The sequence below is a fragment of the Scardinius erythrophthalmus genome, assembly GCF_964197995.2.
Source record: "Scardinius erythrophthalmus genome assembly, chromosome: 8".
Lineage (NCBI taxonomy): Eukaryota > Metazoa > Chordata > Actinopteri > Cypriniformes > Leuciscidae > Scardinius > Scardinius erythrophthalmus.
Window position 1 is genome coordinate 38729669 of NC_138228.1, and position 22927 is coordinate 38752595.

Sequence of the window (22927 nt, forward strand, 5' to 3'; positions counted from 1 at the left end):
CAAAAACCTCAGGTTACTCCAGAGGACTTAAGCTGTAATGTTACTTTAAATAAGAAACCATTGGCTAAAAATCAATTAACTTGCATTACAAGATTTTTAAAAAAAATGTGAGTTCATCCATGCTAAACTTGTGTGTTGATTCTGTAAGAGCTCGCTAGTGTTCTGGGTGTAAGATATGCCCATGCTTAAGTTTCTATGGTCTCCTGGTCCCAAGATATAGCAAAAGTCTATGATTTTTTTTTTTCACAAACTAATAGTAATATGCATCTCTTCTCATTGCCTTCATTTTATATGACTGATAGTTATTAGTTATATTTGTCTGTGTAGTGTATCGAATTATGTGACTACACGGAGGTGTACGGGGGAATTTCTGTAGATGTCAGAATCTCAGGGTGGTCCTGGTAAAGACTCTGACCCTCTCATAAAGGAGGAGTCAACCCTTTTTGAACAGGCAACATCATACACTACGCATTTAGGGCTGGAATGTCTTTCTCGGAAAGAAACAAGAATTCTTTAATTCATTGGGGAACAAAGTGTCTGCACACTGAAAGCCACGTCACTTAAATATGTTGTCATTTCAATACAGCCTTTGTGGTCCTTGAGTTTCGCAGTTCTTCAAATAAGTTGTTTGTCCTCTGTGGCAAAACTGGGCAGGAAGCCAAAAGGAAAGGAATTGTGGGTACTGTCAACCATAAATTTATAGATCATTTATGTTGTTGGCTGGTGCACAACACAAGACATCCAAGAAACTGCTAATGATTGTGTTTGCGGAAACTGCATTTTGTGGTGAATATTAGTTACAAAACTTAGTAAGTAGACCAACAGGTTAATTTTTTCATGATTATGTCACACATGTCTGTAATGTCTTTCTTTATTGTCCATTCACTGAATTACTTCGGCAGCCCATCGCCGCACATGACATCCTGAGGAGACTGTGTATTGATCTCTGGAAGGTTGTGCGTTCAGCTTAATGAAAGCAATGCTAGCCGCACGACTTCTGTGGGTGGATATTTGTTCGGTTTCTCATGAGGAGTGCCAAGTGACAGAGAATAACAGCAATGTTTGAGACACAACGCACAGCGAGAGAAGCCAAACCACTTCCCATTACTGAAGACAGTCTAGTGTCCACTCAACTGACCCCTTTTGAGGTCTGAGGGCCTGTTATATAAATGTCTTGCATATATTGAAAGTATCTTTTTACAGTTTACATTGTTTAATAATTAATGTGCCGTAATTTTTTATGAAAATATCTAGCTTTTCATAAAAATGTTAATATTTTAAATTGAAAGGAAAATATTAGTTAATGCCTACTTGTTTGTGTAAATAAAGAGCATCCTATCATATGTAAAGTATGGTGTGCAACAAGACTGTTTTTGGCTCTTTGTAATTCCCTTTGTGCATGCTCTCTTTATGATATTAGGAAACATGGCATTAGTTTTTATTATTATACAGATGACATACATCTTTACATCTTCTCCAGCTCCTTACCAAAAAAAATTACCTGTGTTAAGAACATTAAAAAATCGAAATTCCAATAAAATGAGAGTACCGATCTTTGTACCAAATCCTTCAAAAAGTAAGCTGCTTTACTACAATCTGTGCCTAAATGGTACAGCAAACCACATGAGTACCAATACCACATCGGTAGAGCATGTCAAACAGTTGAACTAGATGTGATCTAGGAATCACATCTAGATGTGCATGTCATGTTGAATTGGACATTTGAAAGCAATCTTGTCTCTAGTACAGCACAATTTAACTACAGTATATTGCCTTTAAGGAACATCCTCTCAATTCACAATGCTGTCAAGTCAGAAATAATATGTACCAATTATTTTAAAGACATAACTTGTAAAATATACAATTAGTTACTATAGGAGTCTCAAAATTATGTTTGAAAGATTTAGGGTGCGTTTACACGACAGCGAGGACAGTTGTCAGAACGATCCCCGTTCACACGGATCCGCGAAAACTATTAAAAACGCAGTATTATGCATGCCAGGCCAGTTGTTGGCGATGTCACTTTGTAAAGAAACACGTCATGCGCGGCATGTCACTGTTTTCAGAAATTCGCATTTTTGTAGTTTATACGGAGACAATAAAATGGTATAATTTTCAAAAAACTTGCACTTTGAAACCCGTTTTCAAAAGTTTGTGTTTTCAGGCTCCAGAAACCAACACATGCTCATTGGAATAATGTAGGCCTAACTGGCAACATTTTTGCAAAACACAAAAGACATACCAAGACGTGTAAGTAGCCTATCCCGTAAAAGACGAGTCACGTTAAAAGAGCTAAAAGGTTAAAAAACAAGCTAAAATGCAATGATTATGAATGATTGCGTTTTTATGTCACATTTGCCTTTGTTAACACTATCGGGTAGGTCAGGGTCAGGCAACTACCCAGTGTCAGAGGGGGTATGCAGCTACAATTTTATTTTTCTCTCCTCATCAGCATCACACACCCTTTTTCTCTTTGTTTTTCTCTTGCCCTGTCTCTTCCCCTCCTAAAGCTGAGCTTTGACTGATTTAGACTGATATAGGCTTTTCACGTATGTCAGTGAAGATAGTAGGCTAAACATAGGGTCACCTGATAGGTTGATTTATGAATCATTTTCTCAGAAGCAATTCATTTACTGAAAGCTACTAGGAAATCTAGGTAACTAAGTTTATTAAATTCATTCACAATATGTACACATACACATGTACACAATACATGGCCGTAGACAGGGCTTTAAAATCAAAGAGGTCCTATTTGAGGTTGTTAGGGAGTTACATTTTTTATTTCTCTCAGTCTGATATGTGCATTTCAAGATGTTTGAAGGGCAAAAAAAAAAAAAAAAGTATAAGAAATAGCTTTAAAACCATGTTAGCGCCACGGGCAGTAGATTATATGTCAATACCTGCTCTCTCCTCATTTCCATCACTCTTTTTTATTTTCTCTGCAGTCTCCTCATTTTGCCCCGTCTCTAACCCTCCAAAAGCTGAGCTTTTTTTTTTATTTACTGAAGGCTACAAATTGTATTATTAATTCTCAATATGTACACATTCATTATTAATCTTGTGCCTAACATGATGAAAACGGCTCTGTTCATTTTTCTTTACCTCACAATGACAGTAACGTTAAACTAATTATTAGCCTACATTAAATTTACATGCGTCACGTTACATAGGCCTATTTTCAGTTCAAAATGGCGAAATTAGACAAAAGTTTATTAGTTTGCCTGATTATTTGTGTCATTCATTTAACATTTATGACAAAAAACTTGTCAAATATGAAATGTTTAGTTTAGCTACTTACATCTTATCTCGCACTTGACCGTAAACTGAAGTGTCGAAATGCTCTGCTAAAATTCGTGCAGAATCGCGCTCAGCACTGCAGCTTCTGTGAACATAAATCTCGCCTACTTTGATTTGATTGGTCATCTCAAATATTATGACATTGACGATTTTTTTATTATATATATATATATATGTGTGTGTGTGTGTGTGTGTGTGTGTATATATAATAAAAAAATCGTTATATATATATATATATATATATATATATATATATATATATATATAAAATAAAAAATCGTTTTATTTTATAATTTTATATATATATATATATATATATATATATATATATATATATATATATATATATATATATATATATATATATATTATTTATTTATTTATTTATTTATTTTTTACCATCGCTCTGGCGCCCCCACTTCCCATATGTGCCGCATATAGTGCATACCCACTTTTTGCGCCACTGGGGTTAAGGGTTTAGTGTAGGTGTAGGCCTATGCTATTTTAAAATGGAGCATTAAGCTTTTAGCACCACTCACCAGACAGTTCAATTCAGAACTGCGGTGATACATACTGTACAAACTCCAACATAAAAAAACATCCAATATTCCAGCCATATTCACATTAAAGGTGCTCTAAGTGATGTCACATGTTTTTTAGGCCAAAACATTTTTTGTCACATACAGCAAACATCTCCTCACCATCCGCTAGCTGCCTGTCCCCTGAACACACTGTAAAAAAACGCGGTCCCTGTAGACACCCCGGGCTCCACAAACGGCAAGAAAAACAAACTGGCACCACGAAACATAACAAACTGTTCCAGCCAATAACCGATAAGAAGGATTTAGGGTGGGGTTTGGGGGGTTAGTGCGCGGATGAGGAGGAGGGAGGGTCTAGCTAGCCTCCGTTTTGTTTGACAATACTTTAAACAAGAAGTGACGTCACCCAACATCACTTAGAGCACCTTTAATCTGTTCCGGAAAAAGACTAAACATGCTTTTAGCACCTCTTACAGTACTAAACTGTCACGAAACATTCACGACGCAATGTATTTTGCATTTTGCAAAAATGTTGCCACAGGTACGTACTTAATGAGCCTGTGTTGCCCAAAACGAAGTTGTCGTGTAAATGAACGGCCAAAACACATAAAAAGTTTTGGTTTCACTTTATTTTGATATTCCCTTTAACACATTCAGTTGACTATAAGTAGCCTGACATTGCACCTACATCTCTACTAAGTCTCATTGGAGTCTTTGTAGAGTGTAGTAGACTGGTAGGGTTAGGATAAGTTGACATGTACAGTAGTTGCAAAGCTAGGCTACTTATAGTCAGTAGAATGTCTGCTGGAGGAGCATCACAAGTTAGCAGACATTAAGCAGACAATCTACTAATACTCTAATGAGAGTTAGATGACATGTAGTTGCAAAGTTACTTAATCAACAGAATATTCAAAAGGGACAATCAAAATAAAGTGTTACCAAAGTTTTCTGTTTTTCGTTGATAACGGTGTTGTGTAAACGGCTCCTTATTTACACAAACTTTCTTAAATCCAGAGATTAGTTACTCCTCATAAATGCTCAGGGTAGCAGCAACAACTTCTGATTTATATAAAACTATGCACCATGACTGTCAAAAAGTGTGTAACAGCCAGCCAAAAAGACTATGTAATATGTAATATATATATATTTTTCATTTTAAGTATTAAAACCATTGCATTACCTTCAATTGCTGATAATAACTGATGCCTTACTGTATATAAAACCTCTTTAAAAGGTTTGAATTATTTGAATGAGCAGTTGCCAATCAAAGAGTTGTTATAATTTCCAAATCATTGTGACTATTTGATGACCATATTTTAATAAGTGAAATATAACACTCGTGTAAAATAACTAGTCTGACCAAGATTAGCTAATAACAGATATAAGATTAAATCCAATTATTCTCACAAGCCAGACTTCTGGCAACTTGCAGAGAAGTTTGTCTGAAGTTGTACCCAAGAAACGACTTAAAAGAATGACAGATAAACCTAACTGAACTGAAATGACCTCAACACTCCCTTCAGCGTAAGCACATGCTCAGCACAGTACAGACTCAACTCAGCACTGATACCTTGTTCCTGGCTTGCGTGATCACATAAAACCAACCAAGGAGCTTGTAGCCCAGCTTGTATGTTTTATTTGGCAATGACCTACAGCTGCAGGGCAGAGGACCACAAAACACAACAGACATCACGGCTTCATACAGCAGTGTACTGTATCAATGTTTATCAGAGGGAACTCTAATCTTTTAATGCACAAATCTTCTGGTTGTGCATAACATGATGTAAAATATATATATCATCGTACAACCAATACTGGCAATGCTTGCCATTTCCAATTATAGCAAGTGCGGATGTATTCCACATTCATTATATAACTACAGAAAGTGAAGACCGTCTCAGTGAGAGCGAGGTGCTAACTGACATCAGATCAAAACTAGAGCTAAATCTACAGAAGTGGGTCATGCTGCGTGATATGGGCAATATAAGAATTGCACGCCAGACCTTAAACTCCAGAACCAGCCTGAGTTCCCTTAAGGGTCTCGGCTCCTTTAGCTTCTGACATTTACTCACTCTGACATGTTCATGAAATCACCTTGGAGCTGAATCACGTTTTTTGTTCAGTAGTGTTTTGTCTATATTGTTCCATTGTCTCATATATGGACATACTTTTTAGAGTTTGTCAGATAAAATGTTTATTACAATGTATAGGTTCTGGTGTTAAAAGTTTAGAAGCTTTGAATGGTTAAATAATAAAGCGTCCATAAAAACACTAGACATTTGGAGATATTTGGACACAGTCTTCATGGAATTTGAAATGTTTCAGGAAAGTGTTTACTGAAATCTTTCTGTGGCTCTCAGATTGTGTAGTTTTCTTCCACATCATTGGCTTTTGGTGTCGATTGTGGATTATGCTGGTCAGCCCACGGTCAGGCTGAAGAATGGACTCTACTGCATATAAATCAGGTGACTGCACAAGAGGGGGGTTCTTCTCCAGCGCATCAGGACGGCACAAAGCCCAGCAGCCCTCAGTCGCACACAGACTCGACTCCAAACAAGGACTTCGATTGTCTTATCGCATCCAAAGACTGCCTTTTTTTAGGGGAACATTCTGGACTTTCATAGGTCAGCCTTATTTTTGAAAGTGTTTTGAAATTTTGCTTTGCAGTTTTTGAACACTTTTCGAATTTGAAGTCAGAATGCTGGATCCGCTGGCAGAGCTGAGAAGAACCGGAGGCTTTAGGCAATGTGGAGGCCGGTTGTCCTGGCAGATACGTTGGGTCTTGTACAGCGTGTGCGTACTGACGGTGATGAACTGTGCCGGCCTGGTGTTTCTCCTGGTTCAGCAGAGAGAGTTGTGGGCTCATCTGACTGAGGTGGAGAGGCAGATGGTGGAGATCTCTCAGAGCTCGGTGGTGGAGTTCATGACACAGGTGAATGAAGACGAAGCAGAGTCTCAGTACTCCAGAAACAAACGCAGCCGGCAGCATCGAGGGACACGACCCTTCGAGGAGCATGAGGGGAGTGTGGGAGAGGAAGTCTTGGGAGATTTCCAGTATAATTATCAGCAGCAGCAGACGCACGGGCCGGTTTACCAGCGCAAAACAGAAGAGCAGGATGGAATGATGATGATGATGACATACTCCATGGTGCCAGTAAGAAACTCAAGCCGACATTAACTGTGTATATTATTTTCAAACATTTCTCCCACATTGCTTTCCTTTTTTAAAGGGGTTCTTTAGGTTCTTTATTTCGCTACTTTAACTGTTTAATTGTATTATGTCTGAATTCCCTGATATATGGAAATGTTTCTTAGAACAAATAATAATGACAGTTACTATATATACAGAAATATTTAACATTTTATCATACACTATAACAAAAACATCCGTAGGAAAACAGAAAAGCCAGGACATTATCACAGTGCAACACAATGCAATTCATAATCCAAAATACGGGTAAAACACCGGTGAAAAATCAGTAGCCTACGGAAAATTCTCTCATATTAACACAGTACATTGTGCCCTATTTTTACAGACTTTTCTTTGAGTTTAATGAAGAAATAATACATTATTTATCTAGATAGCTTTTCATTAATATATAAACAGCTTTGTCTTGTCTTCTATTCTATTCACAAATAAACTTGAGATAAATGCTGTTTCGCTCCTTTAAATTGATGTTTTTAGATTCGCTTCAGTTGTTAGATGATTCTTCTAGATCATAAAGACTTGACTAATATATTTTTTTAAACAGGTAAAGATTCTCCTAGACATTTGCAACAGTACTAAAGGAGTCTGTCTGACTGGTGAGCATTAGGATCTATTGCATAATTTTTATTTTCATTTATTTTTCTTATCTCCTGAATCTTTAGTCTTTAAGTTCACCGTTTGGTTTGTTTTTGGCTTCTACAGGGCCACCAGGACCACCTGGAATTCCAGGTAGGAAATGAACTTCTAATGTTATTTACAGTATATGCACTGTACAAAAAAATGCTTTTACATTGTTTTAACTCATCAAAATAAGATAAGCCATTTTCAACTTTTTTTTTTATAAGTTTTACAAGATTTAGCACATTTTTAAGCCAGTTTAATGTAATTTAAGTTGAAATAACTTAAAACGTCAAAGTTGATTGTACTTAAAAATTTAAGGCAGCAACTTTTACTAAAAATAATTATTTATTTTTTACAGTGGTTATATTCTACCAGAAGAAAAAGAAAATATTGCATTTTGCATAAATTAAAGGCAGTACAATCTTTAAAATCTGATCTAGTCCATTATTCTACTAATTATAATTAATTCTGACTACGTGTCAATTAAATCTCATTAGAGTATTAGTTTCTCATTAGACTGTTAGTTAAGGTTTAGGTGTTGGGGTCCGGGTTAGTAGAATAAGTTGACATCTAGTTGCAAATTTACTTATAGTCAGTAGAATGTCTGTTAGGGGACCATCAAAATAAAGTGTTAGCAGACAGTGTACTAATACTCTACTAATATTCTAATGGGAGTTAGTTAACATGTAGTTACAAAGTTACATGTTTCATGAGATTCATCTGGATACAGCATTGGACCTACACATACGTATGTACTGTAGAATTCCAAATAATGTGTTCCTCAAATAATGTCATCTTTTGGAATTCTAGGCTTGCCGGGTGTGGATGGAATGCCGGGGTATAATGGAACAGATGGAATTCCAGGGTTGCCAGGAGAGCCTGGAGCACAGGGAAAACGAGGAAAACGAGGTCAGCTGTGTGCAAAAGAACATGGAAATCCATCACGCACATGAATGAATATAGTCTTCTAAAAAGGCCTTCTCAAAGAAAATGTCCTCCTTTCAAAGCTCTTTTCGAAAATTTGGCAGCTTTTATCATCCTCTCAGGAAGAGGAGAGGGGAAATTGATCCTGCTTCAGTCACACAGCAGGATTCAGAGATACTTAGATATCTCCCACTGAATAAAGCAGAGCTCATGATAACAGCTGACTGACTCCTCTGTTCAAGAGCACAAGAGCCCACAGACTTTCTAGAAGTATCATTCAGCAAATCAATTACGAAGGAACTGAATGAAATTCTTTGTAACGTGTTGGAGAGAATACTGGAAAATATTTGAATACAGTTTAACGATGATTCCATGTGTTCAGTTTCACTTAGCAAGTAGCAAGTGATTGTTTATTGACAATTCATGCATCAGAATACAGTTCAACACACACAGAGATCAGCACTGCTTACCTGGGATGCGTTTCCCAAAAGCATCGTAAGCCTAAGTTGATCGTAGAGACCATTGGTGGCAATTATTCTTCGATCAACTTACGCTTACGATGCTTTTGGGAAACCCAGCCCTGGCTAGTTGGATGTTACAAGCTGTTTGGAACCAACAACCACCCAGAACACCCTAGCAACCACCAAGAACACCACCTAGCAACCAACCACCTAACCACTCACTTCAATTCATAAAATGTATCTTTTTTTTTGCTTCTTTGTACTTGTATGCAGGTCCTCCTGGTGAGAATGGGGAGCCTGGTGAGAAGGGAGAACAAGGATATCCTGGACCCCCAGGACCCCCTGGAGAACAGGGTGAACCTTCAAATGATGTCATTGTAGTGGGTAAAGACCAGTTTTATTTCTAAAATACGGTACAGTACTAAAGACACGACGACATTTACAAAATGAACAGCACTTTGAGTGTAATTTTTCTATAAGAACTCCTGCCATCTATATAGATGTGCCTTTTTTTGACACAACAATGTTGGTGTGATAAGTGAGCTTCTGCTTTAATCTGCAGGTCCACCTGGTCCAGTGGGACCCCCTGGCCTCCCCGGGCCGCCCGGTCCTCCAGGTGCCCCCGGGCCTCAAGGGCCACCGAGACACAGGAGCCACAGGGCACATCTTCACACGGAGAAGGAGTCTGTGGGTGAGTGAAATGGGTCTGAAAATCACTAAACTGGTGAATTGTGCATATTCATATTTCTAAAAGAGGGCATTTCACCTTTCACCATTATTTTATTTTAAATTATATAAAAAAGGTATATTTAATTTGAAATACATTTGCAAACTACAATTGTAAATAGTATTTGTGCTCCATTATTTTTCTTAAATTCTTGGATTACAGTAAAAAAAAAAAAACTGTAATACATTTTTTTAAAAGTACTGTATGGTAACACTTTAGATTAGGGGACACACATTCACTATTAACTAGCAGCTAATTAGCATAGCATATTACAAGCTTATTGGCTGTTTATTAGTACTTATAAAGAACATATTTATGTCTTATTCTGCACGACCACATCCTAGATCCCTTAATCCTACACAACCACTACAACAACTACTTAACTTACAATCAATAATTTATTGAGGGAAAACTTACATTTTCAATAATCAGTTTACAAATTTTCTTTACGCTTTATAAGTCTTTTTTCCTTTTTGATTTTGGGGTGAAACCAATAACCTACCAGGACACCCTAGCAACCACCAAGAACGGCACCTAGCAACCAACCACCACTCACATTACTTCGGAAATTGTATCTTGACATTTATGTGATGTTTATTACATGACTTTAATGATACAATATATTTTGCCCTCTTGATTTTTGGGTGAAATTTGACCAAGGCATCCAAAATTGGATGACTCCCCCACCCACCCATAAGATGCATGATAATATGTAATATTATATGTAATCTCTTTGTTTATTTTAGGTCACCTTAATTCAGTCCCAAATGATGATACTATCAGCCAGAAAATGGCATCATGGAAGATAAACGGTACCAACTACAGCAAATTATTAGATGTTCTACATTTTTACACTACTACGGCCTTTATTAAACTTTAGATCGGATTGTGTTTGTGTTGGGCAGACTGTGTTATAAAGTCGGTGCAGAACCCCAGACATCTGATGAAAATGAGTAGCACGTTTGGAGCGTGGATGATGGACACTGCCACTCACGATGATGAGAAGATTTGGGTAGCAGAACATTTCTCAGGTACTGAAGAGAGATCAAATACATAAACCCTGCATTTAAACTCTTGAAGAGCATGACCCCATTAACTTCCATGTGCAAGTTTTAACTGTAACCAGAATGTTTTAATCTCTGGAAAAAAAAAAGGATGAGAAAATGATCTGACATTGTGCACTAAATGCCTTTTATTGGACCTTAAACATTCCTTTGTTGCTCATTTCAAGTTCACGAATGCTATTTTTTTTACAGGTCGTATCATAAAGCAGTACAACAGCATCGCAGCGTTCCAGAACAGCAGCAGTGAATCCATTGATGTCCGGAGGTTTTTCCAAGGTTGCGGCCACACTGTACACAACGGCTCCATATTCTACCACATCGCTGGAACTTACAATATTGCTAAGTATGTTTGAAGACGGCATGGGCAGATTTCCTTGATAATATCATAGTGAACTTATAAGTGCTTTAATTGAGCTTTCTTTGGTTGCACTCCTAGTCTATACAAACTTAAATGGAACACAAAATAAGAAATATTGCAGAATGACCTAAGTGCTCTTTTCCATAATGAATCTTCCCCATCTGACATATCTCTCAAACCTCAAAGCTTTGGAACAACATGAGACAGAAAGCATTTTCTTAAGTATATCTGTAATTTGCAACCCTCTTATAACTCATCCTGTCAATTCTCCAATAATTTTAGGTTTGACCTCCACACCAAGATCTTACACATGCTGAGCATTGACAACGCCCTCTATCACAATCGGTCTTACCTCCTTCAGAACTCAAAGACGTATTTCAAATTGGTAGCGGATGAGAACGGTATGTGGATCATATTCGCCTCCAGCATTGACGACAACATCATGGTGGCGCGACTGGATGAGAAGACGTTCTCCATCACCACCTACATCAACACTACCTATCCCAGGACCAAGGGTGGTAATGCGTTTATCGCCTGCGGGATCCTCTACGTCACGGATTCTAAAGACACAAAGGTGACGTACGCCTTTGACCTCCTGAAAGAGAAACCTGTTAGTGTCAGTTTGGATCTGAGGGCACCTGGAGGGGTTCTGTCCATGATCTCATACAATCCCAGAGACAAACATCTCTACATATGGGACAGCAGTTACGTCAAGTCATACCAAGTTCAGTTCTTCTCAGATGAGTAATCAAAACTGAGGGTGTGTTCACACTTGGCAGGTTTGGTTCGATTAAAACGAACTCGAATGGTGCGATTGCTTGGTTAGTGCGGTTCATCTGAATGAGTGTGAACGCCATCCGCACCCTATTGAGCACCAAACAAGCAGACCAAGACCCCTCAAAATTTTCGATCCGCTTGCAAAGAACTCTGCAGTTCGACTGAAATATGAACGCAACACAGACCAAAGACATCTAGACGAACCAAAAACACGATGTGATGTCACACAATGCATCCCTAAAACGGACGGAATGCTCAAGGATACCCGTTTTTCTCGTCATAGTCGCAATGTTGCCTATTACGGTTCGGGATAGGCGTCAGAACCGCCGTCTCCTTGCAGCAGATCTTCGTTTATGTGTGACGGAGGAATTCCTCGTGCAGTTTTCAATCTTTTGCACATTTCATAAGCAGTTCTCAGCTGGTAAAAATACCAAGATATGTACGCACATACAACTAGCGCATTTAGCCCATCATACAGTTTTGGATGTCCGGTATACAAAATATAAATCATAAAATAACTATGAGAACTCAACTACAAGTGTGAACACACCCGTGATTGCAATACTTTAGTGTTTTTTTTGTTTGTTTTTTTGTCATGTTCATGTATATTTATAAGCAAATAATAATTAATGCTTAAGTTGGTACCCATATTTTTTTTTCTTGAGTGGATAATAGATCAAGAATAAATGACTATTCTAGTGATACCTGTAAGATGTTTATGTAATCTATTTGGACACTTAAACCATGCTTAAACTTGGTCTCATTGCATTAGAAATGTCAAACCAGCAAACAAGCTTGTAAAGTGAGCTTGCGTCTCTTTCTTTAAAATAAATCACGCTTGGTTTGATAATTGTATCCTAATGTAATGATATTCAGGCATTTTAAAACGTGACTTGAGAATTTTGGGGCTACTATATTTATAAATTATTTGGTATAATTTTCACTTTTAAAAGTTGCATTTTCCTTCTTTTTTGGCAAATATTCATTTTTAAGTGACTATTTATTAATTCATGCAACACAAGCAGAACTTATTTTTGTGCAAATTGTTTGCAAACCATAAATTGAAAGGTTTTACAAAAAGTTTACACAGAAATGAATTCTCCTCGTTTCATGAATGAGACCAAACGAGTGTAAATAATAAATGGAATTTATATGTGTGTACTATGAATTTAGTAATTTCTCATATATAACCACTGCTGTGATATTTTATTTCAGAGCCTTACTTTAGGTAAGGATTTTCAAGTTGAAATCGTCAACATGATACAGTCTGTACTTATTTCTTCCTTAAAATGTCCTTAAAAAACAACAACAACAAAAAAAAACACCACCGGCAGCCATTTTTTGAATGGGACATGGTCTGACGGTCAAATTCACCCTCCAAAACCACCATTTTTACCATTATTTTGCTGTTTTCTAGTGTTGCTTTAGTATTATTTTTATTTGCTTTATAGCCATTCTGACGTCAGTTGGAATGTCATTTCAGTGGTGGAGTAGGTTTGGAGCAAGATTGCAAAAGACAAAAATTATATTTCTTTGGACATGCACTTATGAACCCTACATCAGATCAGGAACGTGCATTAAGTAAATAAGGTGTATTTTGATTTCATGTTGACTTCAGGTTGTGTTACACTGTTAGTATGTCTGAAACCAAATATATTTGCTAAATATTGTTTAAATTATATTGCATGCATATGTATCTACAAATGATTGGAAATCCTGAAATAAACCCTGAAATCTAAAGTGTTGAGTTGAAATAGTAAAAGTGAAATGGCTTAATTCAAATAAAAAGAATTTATTCAACTTACAAAGGTAAAACTTTGACCATGACAGAACTACCCGTTCCTTTGGAAATATCAACCAGTGTTTTTAGGGTTTGCATTTTTCACACACACACAGACAGATCAGGCTGTTCAATAAATACACATCAGACCATCGGTTGAACATTTAAAATACGTACAGTTGACATGGTGCCCAGCAAATCAGACAGAAACACAAATGTGATTTTAATAAACACCACATACATCAAACCAAATATACGACTATTCCAGCAGTTAAGATAAAATCAAAAATAATAATAATAATAATAATAATAATAAACTAAAAGCATTATTGTGTTTGTACAAGCTATTGTTGTAGATCAATTTTATATTTATATATATTTATATATATATTAATTCATTTAAAACTATTTTCACTTTTTACTACTCGGCCACACACAGCCAGACATTCATTTGTAAATAACAGTTTCCTCTAATAGCGCTTTTACCACTTGTAACGCAAGATTGTTATTGTTTCCCCAGATCTGAGTGCAAATATTTAGAATAGATAAAACATGAAAAAATAAATACGTAAATAAATAAAACACAAGTGTGTTGCACTTTGTCCCAGACATCTAAAACAAACCTTACATTCCTAAAGTTAAATATAAATACAAGCATTTGTAAAAGAACAAACCAAAAAAAGAGACATCAAGTAAAACAAGCAAACAAACAAACAAACAAATACGTTGTGCAAAAACGAAACGTTGTCTGTTAAAAGTGAGAATTTCAGGGCTTGAAAGATGAAGAGGTGAAACGCGTCATTTCCAGGAGCAAGCATCATCGTCGTCGTCGTCTCGCATGTAATGCTTAGCTGTTTGGCTGCTACGGAAACAAGCGTGTCAACAGCAGCATGTGTGCGCGTGGAAGGAGAGGGTGTGTGTGTCTCTGGGGCCGGGCCACCAGGGTACTGTGCCATTTTACACTCCGCAAATACATTAGCAGCCAAGGAGAAAACGTACAGTAAAAACAAAATCCAACAACTGGACTTACACTGATAGCAGAAGCACAGTGCTGGTATTTTAGATGCTAAAATGGCCACAAAATGAAGACACACACATACACACTTAAAAATGGAGCTTTGAGCACTTTTACGGAGCACGATCAATAACCTGGGAATGGAGTGCGATGACTCAAACAGCTCATGCATACGGCTTTCCTACAAACACATCATCCGGATCCGTCTCCGGGAATTACAGTACCTCGTGCGTGTTTTCCAGCGTCTTTCGTGAGGGGCGGGGGTGGTAAAGAGATTCTGCAGCGCGAAGATATTTGTTACCGGTTTACGATTCACAGCTAAGGAAACGAAGAGGTGCCGATGAAAGCGTTAGTGTTCTACGGCAGCTCCGGTGTTAGAGGATCTGGAAAATACTGGCCGGAATGTTGTAGCGGTCGGGGAGGACCCTCATCTTCAGGGTCCCGTCGGCTCCGCAGGTGAAGATCCGGTTACCCGGGCAGGTTTCGATCTTCATCACCCCAGCGCCGATGTTTCGGAATATGGACTGCTTAGCGTGCTCTGTGCTGAAGGAGTGCATGAGACCGTGACCCGCCAACTTCCAGACCTGAACCAGAACAGGAGGACGATTATTAGTAGTGATGTCACTTAATACATTTTTCACTGAGATTAAAGTTTCCATGAGAATATATAGCCTAGAAATCTAGACGCACCCTAGCGGCAGCAAAATGTATTTTGCAGCCAGGGTAGTCTAGCAACTCTCCATTGACTTTCGAGCTGCAAAAACCTAAATTGGGTCAGGCCAATCACATCGTGTATAGAGTAGGCGGGGCGGGCTTAACATATGACGACAGAGTTGCGACGGTTCCCTGTTACTTGAAAACAAAGAATGGCTGATGACGAACAGCGGTCTTTCCAATCGGCTTTGGCCACGACTCTGGAGGACTTGGAGTTAAGTTTTTCTTTGAGAAAAGAGCAAAGAACGGCACTTAAGTCATTCTTAAAAAAAGGAAGATGTGTTCGTAGTTTTGCCGGCCAGATATGGCAAAAGTTGAATCTACCAACTAACGTTAGCTCCGCTGTTGGGAAAACGCTCTGGTTGGTTGAAGCGCTGTCCTATTGCGTGCAGAGGGAATTTGAAAGACAGCCGTTTATCCTGTCCCTCGGATTGAGCCGTGTCTATAGTGAGTTGCCAGACCTAACATCTTGATTTAATATACATTAAATAATAAAAACAACAGGTTAAGAAAAAATATAATGAATATGTAGTGCTTTAGCAACATGTCATTTTTTTCTTGCCAACTAAAAAGCTTATGGATATTGAATGGCTTTCCTGAGAAATGTAACATTTCGTCACAGTGTTTACAAGCTGTTTTATTGACGTGTTTCAACGATTACCTGAAACATGATACATTTCGTTATGTTGTATGCATCTTTCAACATATCTTTTAATGTTCATTCATGTTTATTTTGTGCTATAACTAGTAGTAAAAAATAAGAGATGATCAGTTCAAGTTTGTTCCGTACCGCCGCTTTGCTTGACCTGAGGCAGCAATAGCATTCTGTCATGGCACTTTAAATAGTGTCGAAACATTTATTGTTTAAAGTTCATTATAAACCTGACAGAATTTAAAGTTTAGACTTTGTTTCATATCAAAAGTAACAAAACACAAAGCTTATTGCGATTATTGGATGGAAGGCGCTACAAATAATGTCTAGTGAAGTTTTATTTACGTGTGAACTGAAAACAGCATAGACTAAGAGATCTCGGTTCATCAAAATAAAGATATATTAAACAAATAAATCATATTGTCAACCCAGCCCTAGCATCCACACAGCTGACATGTTTACCTATTGTAGCTTATCTGCTTTATCTGATTAAATGCCACCATTTCGGTCAATGGTTTCAGTCATCCAAAACAATTCGATTGCATTGTTAGTTATTTTTTATAAAAATTAGGGACACATTTAGAGATTCTACTGATAGGTAGCCATGAGTACTGCATGATAGTTTGTCATTTGTATAGAGATAAAAGGTAGGCTATTGCTTGCTAGTTTGCGGTTTTCAGACACCCTACTGAAGATGACTTAAGACTTGGGGAGAAACAAAACGATCATTCAATTGGTCATTTGGCGATACTTTAAATTCAGTCTATTTTTTTGTTATCAATATAAAATGTGGCTGCTTTTTACGCTTTTAGCCTAAATATCCACATTGTGGCAACATGAGATGATTGAGGTAACGCGTGTCATTCTAGGGAAACATACCTTCATGTTCCCTTCGGCTGAGCCGGTGACGAAGAAGTCCTCGGTGGGATCCATGGCCAGAGCTTTGATGGCCGAATCATGCGCCTGGAATGTGTTGAGCAGCTGTCTCTGACGGATGTCAAAGATACAGACGAATCCCTTCCTGCCACCCGTGATGATCAGCTGCTGTTTAGGAGCATATTGAAGAACCGTTGCACCATTCTCATGGCACTGGAACGCTGGGTAGGAAAAAAAAATGTAAATGAATTTCTAAAATTGAAGACTATTTTTAAATTAGTACTGCATCTCAGATTCGTAAGCAAATAGGCACAGTCACCTGCAAAAGAGGGTAACCAAAAGAGTATATGTTGAATTAAGTTTAATTGAGTAACCAAAATACAAATAATATCTAGAAAGTTTTTTTTATGCATAATGATTCCAACTATATATATATATATATATATATATATATATCTATAATATATATATAAAACGTCTTCCCTCAAAAGTCTGTGAACTCACCGTGTATCATAGAGTTACTTGGAGAGACCAGAGTGTCCCATAAACAAACATTCCTGTGGTGAAAGGGGAACATTTCCTTAAAACGTAATATACAGTCTATTTATATATATTTCTATTATATACAGTCTCTTTCAGTATGACACTAAGATAAATCTTTTAACTGACCTGCCATCGTTGGACTGTCCCGCTGTGGCGATCAGACTGGAGGATGTAATGAAGGCAAAATCACTGCAGCTTTTACTGTGGCACTGCCAGCTCTGAGACACACACACACAGATGATTATTACTTCACACATAAACTATTAAACCAATGACTATTTATTAGTAAAGTTAGTTTCGGGAAAAGTTCAGATGGCACATGCTTTGTTATTATACAGTATCTAATTCAAAGACTCTGTTAAGTGTGGTCTTTATGTCACAATATTTGTATGCCTCTGTATAAAATATATAAATAGATTCTAGACATTTACAAGGTAATTATTTAACACGTTGAAGGCAGACTTTAGATGTTAGTGACCGTCGGTAATAGAAGGCGTGTGTGATACAAACACAAGGCTCTTACCAAATACGGTTTGGGGTTTGCGGAGGTCTGATTGACTTGCCAGAGGCTCAAAAAGCCCTCACCATCTGCAACGCCACACTGCACAGACAGAAAGAATGGAGGCATTTAAGAGTGCAGACAGTATTTTAAGCTGCGTATTACATAATGATTCAAATGCAGTACAGAAGGAACAACAGGACGCCTTTTCCTCTCATTACATAACACCGCACAGACAATAATAAACACAGCACTGACATATTCATTCTATTCAATGAAAAAAACAGCACATAAATGAGCCTGGAAATTATTATACAATACATAAGTAACAGTTACCAGCGGTCAATATTTTTGCTGTGCTTTTTCAATAAATGCTGTGTAAAATACGCATTTAAATGTATTATTGGTTATCAATTAATTGTATCATAAGTTTATATACTTAATTCTTAACATGCAATTGTTTTAATAATTTTTTTTGTGTAATTATTTTTAAAAAGTACTTATAATTACATATGAAGTTTTATTAATAAGATTATTTAATAAGAAAAAAAAAAAAGTAGAAGAATCGTTTTGGAATCGGATCGTGAGGTGCCTTAAGATTCCCACCCCTACTATACAATGTTTTATTGCTTGTCTTTGTTGAATAATACAGAAGATAAAGAGCTTAAAAAATAATCACATATTAAATCGCAATATTGGTCCAAAAAATCGGAATTCGATTATTTTCCTAAATCGTTCAACCCTATAATGGACGCTTCAATACCTTGTTGCCCTGTGAGTTGAAATAGAGGCGTGTGACCCGAGCGTTTCCGGCCTGTCTGAAACAGATCAGCTGCTGTGGACGATTCCACTCAAACATCCTCACACTGCCGTCCTGAGCTCCCGTCATATCTGCAAACATCACAAAGAAGTCAACTGGAGTTTCATCAAAACCCTACAGTGTTTGTGTGTGAAATGAGAGACACTTACAGTACTGATAGATGGGATGAGACGTCATTCTCTTCACGTTATTCAGGTTCCTCTTCATGATCTGACAGAAATGACACACAGTTAAACACACCAGAGATTCTCTCAAACACACACACACACACACAAAACACAATTTATTCATATTTTACAGTACAATTCACAATACTATATAGTCTGATTTAGCAAATGATTGAATCGTTTCAAATGAACCATAAATTAATGAATAAATAAATTCATAAATGACAGTGTCATTAGCATCTGATACCATCCCTGTTCCATATACCACCACAATACTCTTTGTGCAAGGCATTCAAATGACTGTTTTTGTGTTAGATCTTTGTTAATAGTTTGTATGAATTACACATTCAAAATGATAACGCATTCCATTCCGATAATTGTTTGACTACTTGAATTGATCAGTAGCATGTAGGGCTTGCTACTACAGTTTGAAAGTAGTTTCCCCATGTTGATTGTGTCATCTTTATCAACTGTGAATGAGAACAGATTGGAGGCTGATGACGCAGGTCTGTACCTTGGGCCGCTCGGACTGTCTGCGGTTTACTCCACCACCTCCAAACGCTCTTATCAGCTCAATACAGACTCATCAAGAGCTCTGTTGAGACCACGACTCACTGTTTGTATCAGCAGAACTGCTGATAACAGCCAAAAGAAAACACTCAGTAGCCGCTCTTCATCTGTGGTTGGAGATCTGTGGGAACGTGACCGGCATGAACCTGCTTCAGTGTGCGCGTATGTACAGTCGCCCAAAATCTGAGACGACTAGTGAAAAATACTTGTTTTTCTAATATAATACAAACTTTTAAATTACAAATTATATTCTTTGCTTAAAGTGTAACTCTCGCCAAAATGCAACCTAGGGTCTTTTTGTGAATCTTAAACTTTCGTTTAAAAGCATAATTAGAATGGAAACGCCACTTTTAAGTTTGACCATATTTTAGTTTTCGGTCAAATTGCCTTTTGAATGGGAGTGCTAGGGGCACGATCAAAATCTCTATTTTTAAAACACTAAGAAGGCTCGACACAACATGAAACTTTGCTCACTAGTATCACCATGAAACTAGTATCACCAGGGGCTCTACACATGAACTCGAGCATTGAGAACATTTTGTACACAAAGTTTACTAAAAAGAAAGATTTTGAACAACTCACTGTAGCTGTGTCCACCTGCATTTTGTCAGTCAAAAATAGTCGATCTCCGAATGCAACGTAACAGGGAGGAGAGTACAGATGGAAAGCTCCTAAAGCTTATAAATTCACCGATAATTTGTTGTTTTGTTGTTAGTGAAAATCAATATTGACCTTGTATTTGAAATAGGATCCTCATATAAGAAACAATACTAAAATTCAGTCAGTTCATTCGCAGAGATCGACTATTTTTGACTGACAAAATGCCGGCGGATGGAAACAACAACAGCTAAAGTGAGTTGTTCAAAATCTTTCTTTTTAGTAAACTTTGTGTACACAAACAATGCTCTCAATGCGCGAGTTCATGTGTAGAGCCCCTGGTGATACTTCGAGCAAAGTTTCATGTTGTGTCGAGCCTTTTTAGTGTTTTAAAAATAGCGATTTTTCATGCTATCATAGTCATGCCATTCAAAAGGCAATTTGACTGAAAACGAAAATACGGTCAAACTTAAAAGTGGCGTTTCCATTCTAATTATGCTTTTAAATTAAAGTTTGCCTTGGGGAGATTAACAAAAAGACCCTAGGTTGCATTTTGGCGAGAGTTACGCTTTAACTACTTGAGTGAATAGTTAAATTGAAAAAAGAACATGAATTCATTTGAGTATTTGGTTTGCTTCATTTTGGTTTGCAGTACCGAAACCAGAGGATCATGTTCTCCAGCATGAATTAAGAACCTTTTGAAGAGTATCTTATGCTTCAGTACAAGCAAGAAAATTTGACCTTCTGTACAAAAGATGTCCACAGATGTACAAATAAACTAAAATAGCCTAGCAATGTAATTTTTTCGTCATTTTATATAATATATAAATTTAAAATGTCTTTTGTTTTAAAGGGGCTAAGTAACCATTTTCATGCATTAATTGCTTTTTATTGTCAATGTGTGACCAGCTTGTAACAAAACTCCCCCAGACCTTCCCCAACTCCCTAGGTTGCCAATGAAAGCCTGTAGACTGATTTTTATGTTAAGGACTCGGGCCGGTTTTGCCGGGAAAATCAAAAGGATGTGACGTTTACGTGCGCTCCCGAGAGCCTCTTTCCGTTCTGTGATGCATAAAACGAATGCTTAATACAATATTCAGGATAATGCTGAAAGAGTCATGTCAATGTGTCATGCAAAGAAAATGGATTAATTCTAGATCTAAAGTCCATAGTCTAAAATATACTGTAAAGTTACACTGTTATGAAAGTTTGATTGTAATGACCTCATCTGTTGACATGATGCTGGTGAATTGCAGAGCTCATGTATGTTGCTACAAAGGTAGTATATTGCTGAAATAGTAATAGTATATTAATATTAGTATATTGCTGCAAACTTCTTTTTACTTTGCGAAGAACTCCTTGAATTGTGTTCAGTCTCTTGTAAGTTACGTGTGCACTGTGCACGTGTGTTAACACGAAAAAATTAGTTGCTGGCTGCAATTCACTTAACGGCCACCAGTGTCAGCAATGACAAGGGTTTCAGAATTCTACATACAGCCTCCTTAAATTTTTCTAAATCTTAAAATGCTCTTTATTTACAGATTTAGTAAAAATATCTCCAATGAGATCTGAAACTTAACATAATAATGTTCCAATAAGTATTAAAATATTTTCTTTTTGTTTGCCAGCTTCCATGGATATTTCATAGCAAAAATCAGGTTAAAATGTAATAGTTATTTTCATTACAAATCGATGTAAGATTTTTCTGGTTAGACAGGCCTGGGAAATAAAATTGGGTTTAAAGATTGATTTAGATAGTTGGGAAGAATGCCCTTGGAACATGCACGTTCTACATGTATATGATAAAGGATCTTCATTTTCCACTCTCCAATTTGTTAACTTTCTTTAATGCAGTTTATTTACAGACAGGAAACAGTCTAACATACCACACTGGCACCCATGCTGGTCTGCCCACTGCCCAACCAGGGCATGGAGGAGGACGCTGCCATCTGTTGGGGGGCAAAGGGACCGGCGCTGGCCTGGGCGATGTTGGTGTGAGACGAGCGGTAATCCACATCATCAGAGCTATAAAGAGAAAACAAGATGCTCATAGCAATCCTTTCAAAGCTGTCAGCTGAATGTTCCAAACACACAGACAGGTGACAAACCTGCGAGACTCCTTGTCAAATTCTTCTCCGATCCAGGTGTAAGGCTGAGCTGCGAGCAGCGTGGACACGTCCACTTCCTGGACATCATGAGTGGACGCCAGCACTATTTCATTAGTGTTAGCCTGAGATAAGAACACAAACACAAGTTAAATGGGATGTTAAAACATGATTTTTATATTGATCTTTTGAAAGACTTGTATTCAGCAATAAAAAAAAAAATGCATTGCTGAGAAAAGAGAAAAAATCAAGTCACATTTTATCACATTCAGAAATACAGTTCCTGTCAAAAGTTTGAAACATTAATTTTTTGGAATGTTTTCGAAAGAAGTCTCTTATGCTCACCAAGCCTTTATTTGATCAAAATGCAGTAAACGTTAATGTTGCAAAATAGTATTACAAATTAATAAAATAACTGTTTTCTATTTAAGTATATTTTAAAATGTAATTTATTCCTATGATGGAAACGACTCTGCAAAAAAGACGTCCCCCTTCAGTCCCCCTTTGTACTTGCATTTAAATTAATCATTTGATATAATGCACTTATTGTGAATGTGTACGTACATGTTTTTTACATTGTACTTGGATTTCAAAAAATATCTGCATGCAAGTA

At 37.2% G+C, this 22927-nt stretch overlaps 2 protein-coding genes across 3 annotated transcripts in view; one reads left to right on the forward strand and one right to left on the reverse strand.

The window, feature by feature from the left end:
* Positions 1 to 6349: 6349 nt before the first annotated feature.
* Positions 6350 to 13928, forward strand: gldn (gliomedin). Its single transcript, XM_081373130.1, has 10 exons — positions 6350 to 6990; positions 7589 to 7640; positions 7747 to 7773; positions 8476 to 8574; positions 9324 to 9434; positions 9613 to 9741; positions 10524 to 10589; positions 10683 to 10808; positions 11034 to 11184; positions 11482 to 13928. Exons 1-10 carry the CDS (start codon positions 6535 to 6537, stop codon positions 11945 to 11947), a joined length of 1683 nt encoding a protein of 560 aa, XP_081229256.1. The 5' UTR covers positions 6350 to 6534; the 3' UTR covers positions 11948 to 13928.
* Positions 13929 to 14090: 162 nt separating this feature from the next.
* Positions 14091 to 22927, reverse strand: part of dmxl2 (Dmx-like 2) — an 82699-nt gene continuing 73862 nt past the window's right edge. For both annotated transcript variants that reach the window (XM_081373126.1, XM_081373127.1), the window contains exons 37-45: positions 22318 to 22439; positions 22096 to 22234; positions 19025 to 19085; positions 18819 to 18946; positions 18080 to 18157; positions 17683 to 17774; positions 17518 to 17570; positions 17017 to 17234; positions 14091 to 15355 (exon numbers count right to left, since the gene is read on the reverse strand). In XM_081373126.1, coding sequence (XP_081229252.1) covers positions 15146 to 15355; positions 17017 to 17234; positions 17518 to 17570; positions 17683 to 17774; positions 18080 to 18157; positions 18819 to 18946; positions 19025 to 19085; positions 22096 to 22234; positions 22318 to 22439 — 1101 coding nt within the window. In that variant the 3' untranslated portion in view covers positions 14091 to 15145. The remainder of the gene's footprint in view (positions 15356 to 17016; positions 17235 to 17517; positions 17571 to 17682; positions 17775 to 18079; positions 18158 to 18818; positions 18947 to 19024; positions 19086 to 22095; positions 22235 to 22317; positions 22440 to 22927) is intronic.

Coding starts and splice junctions, on each gene's coding strand:
- gldn (XM_081373130.1), top strand. CDS start 6,535: ATGCTGGATCCGCTGGCAGAGCTGAGAAGAACCGGAGGCTTTAGGCAA. Junction 6,991..7,588: donor TGACATACTCCATGGTGCCA/GTAAGAAACTCA, acceptor TTTTTTAAACAG/GTAAAGATTCTCCTAGACAT. Junction 7,641..7,746: donor TAAAGGAGTCTGTCTGACTG/GTGAGCATTAGG, acceptor TGGCTTCTACAG/GGCCACCAGGACCACCTGGA.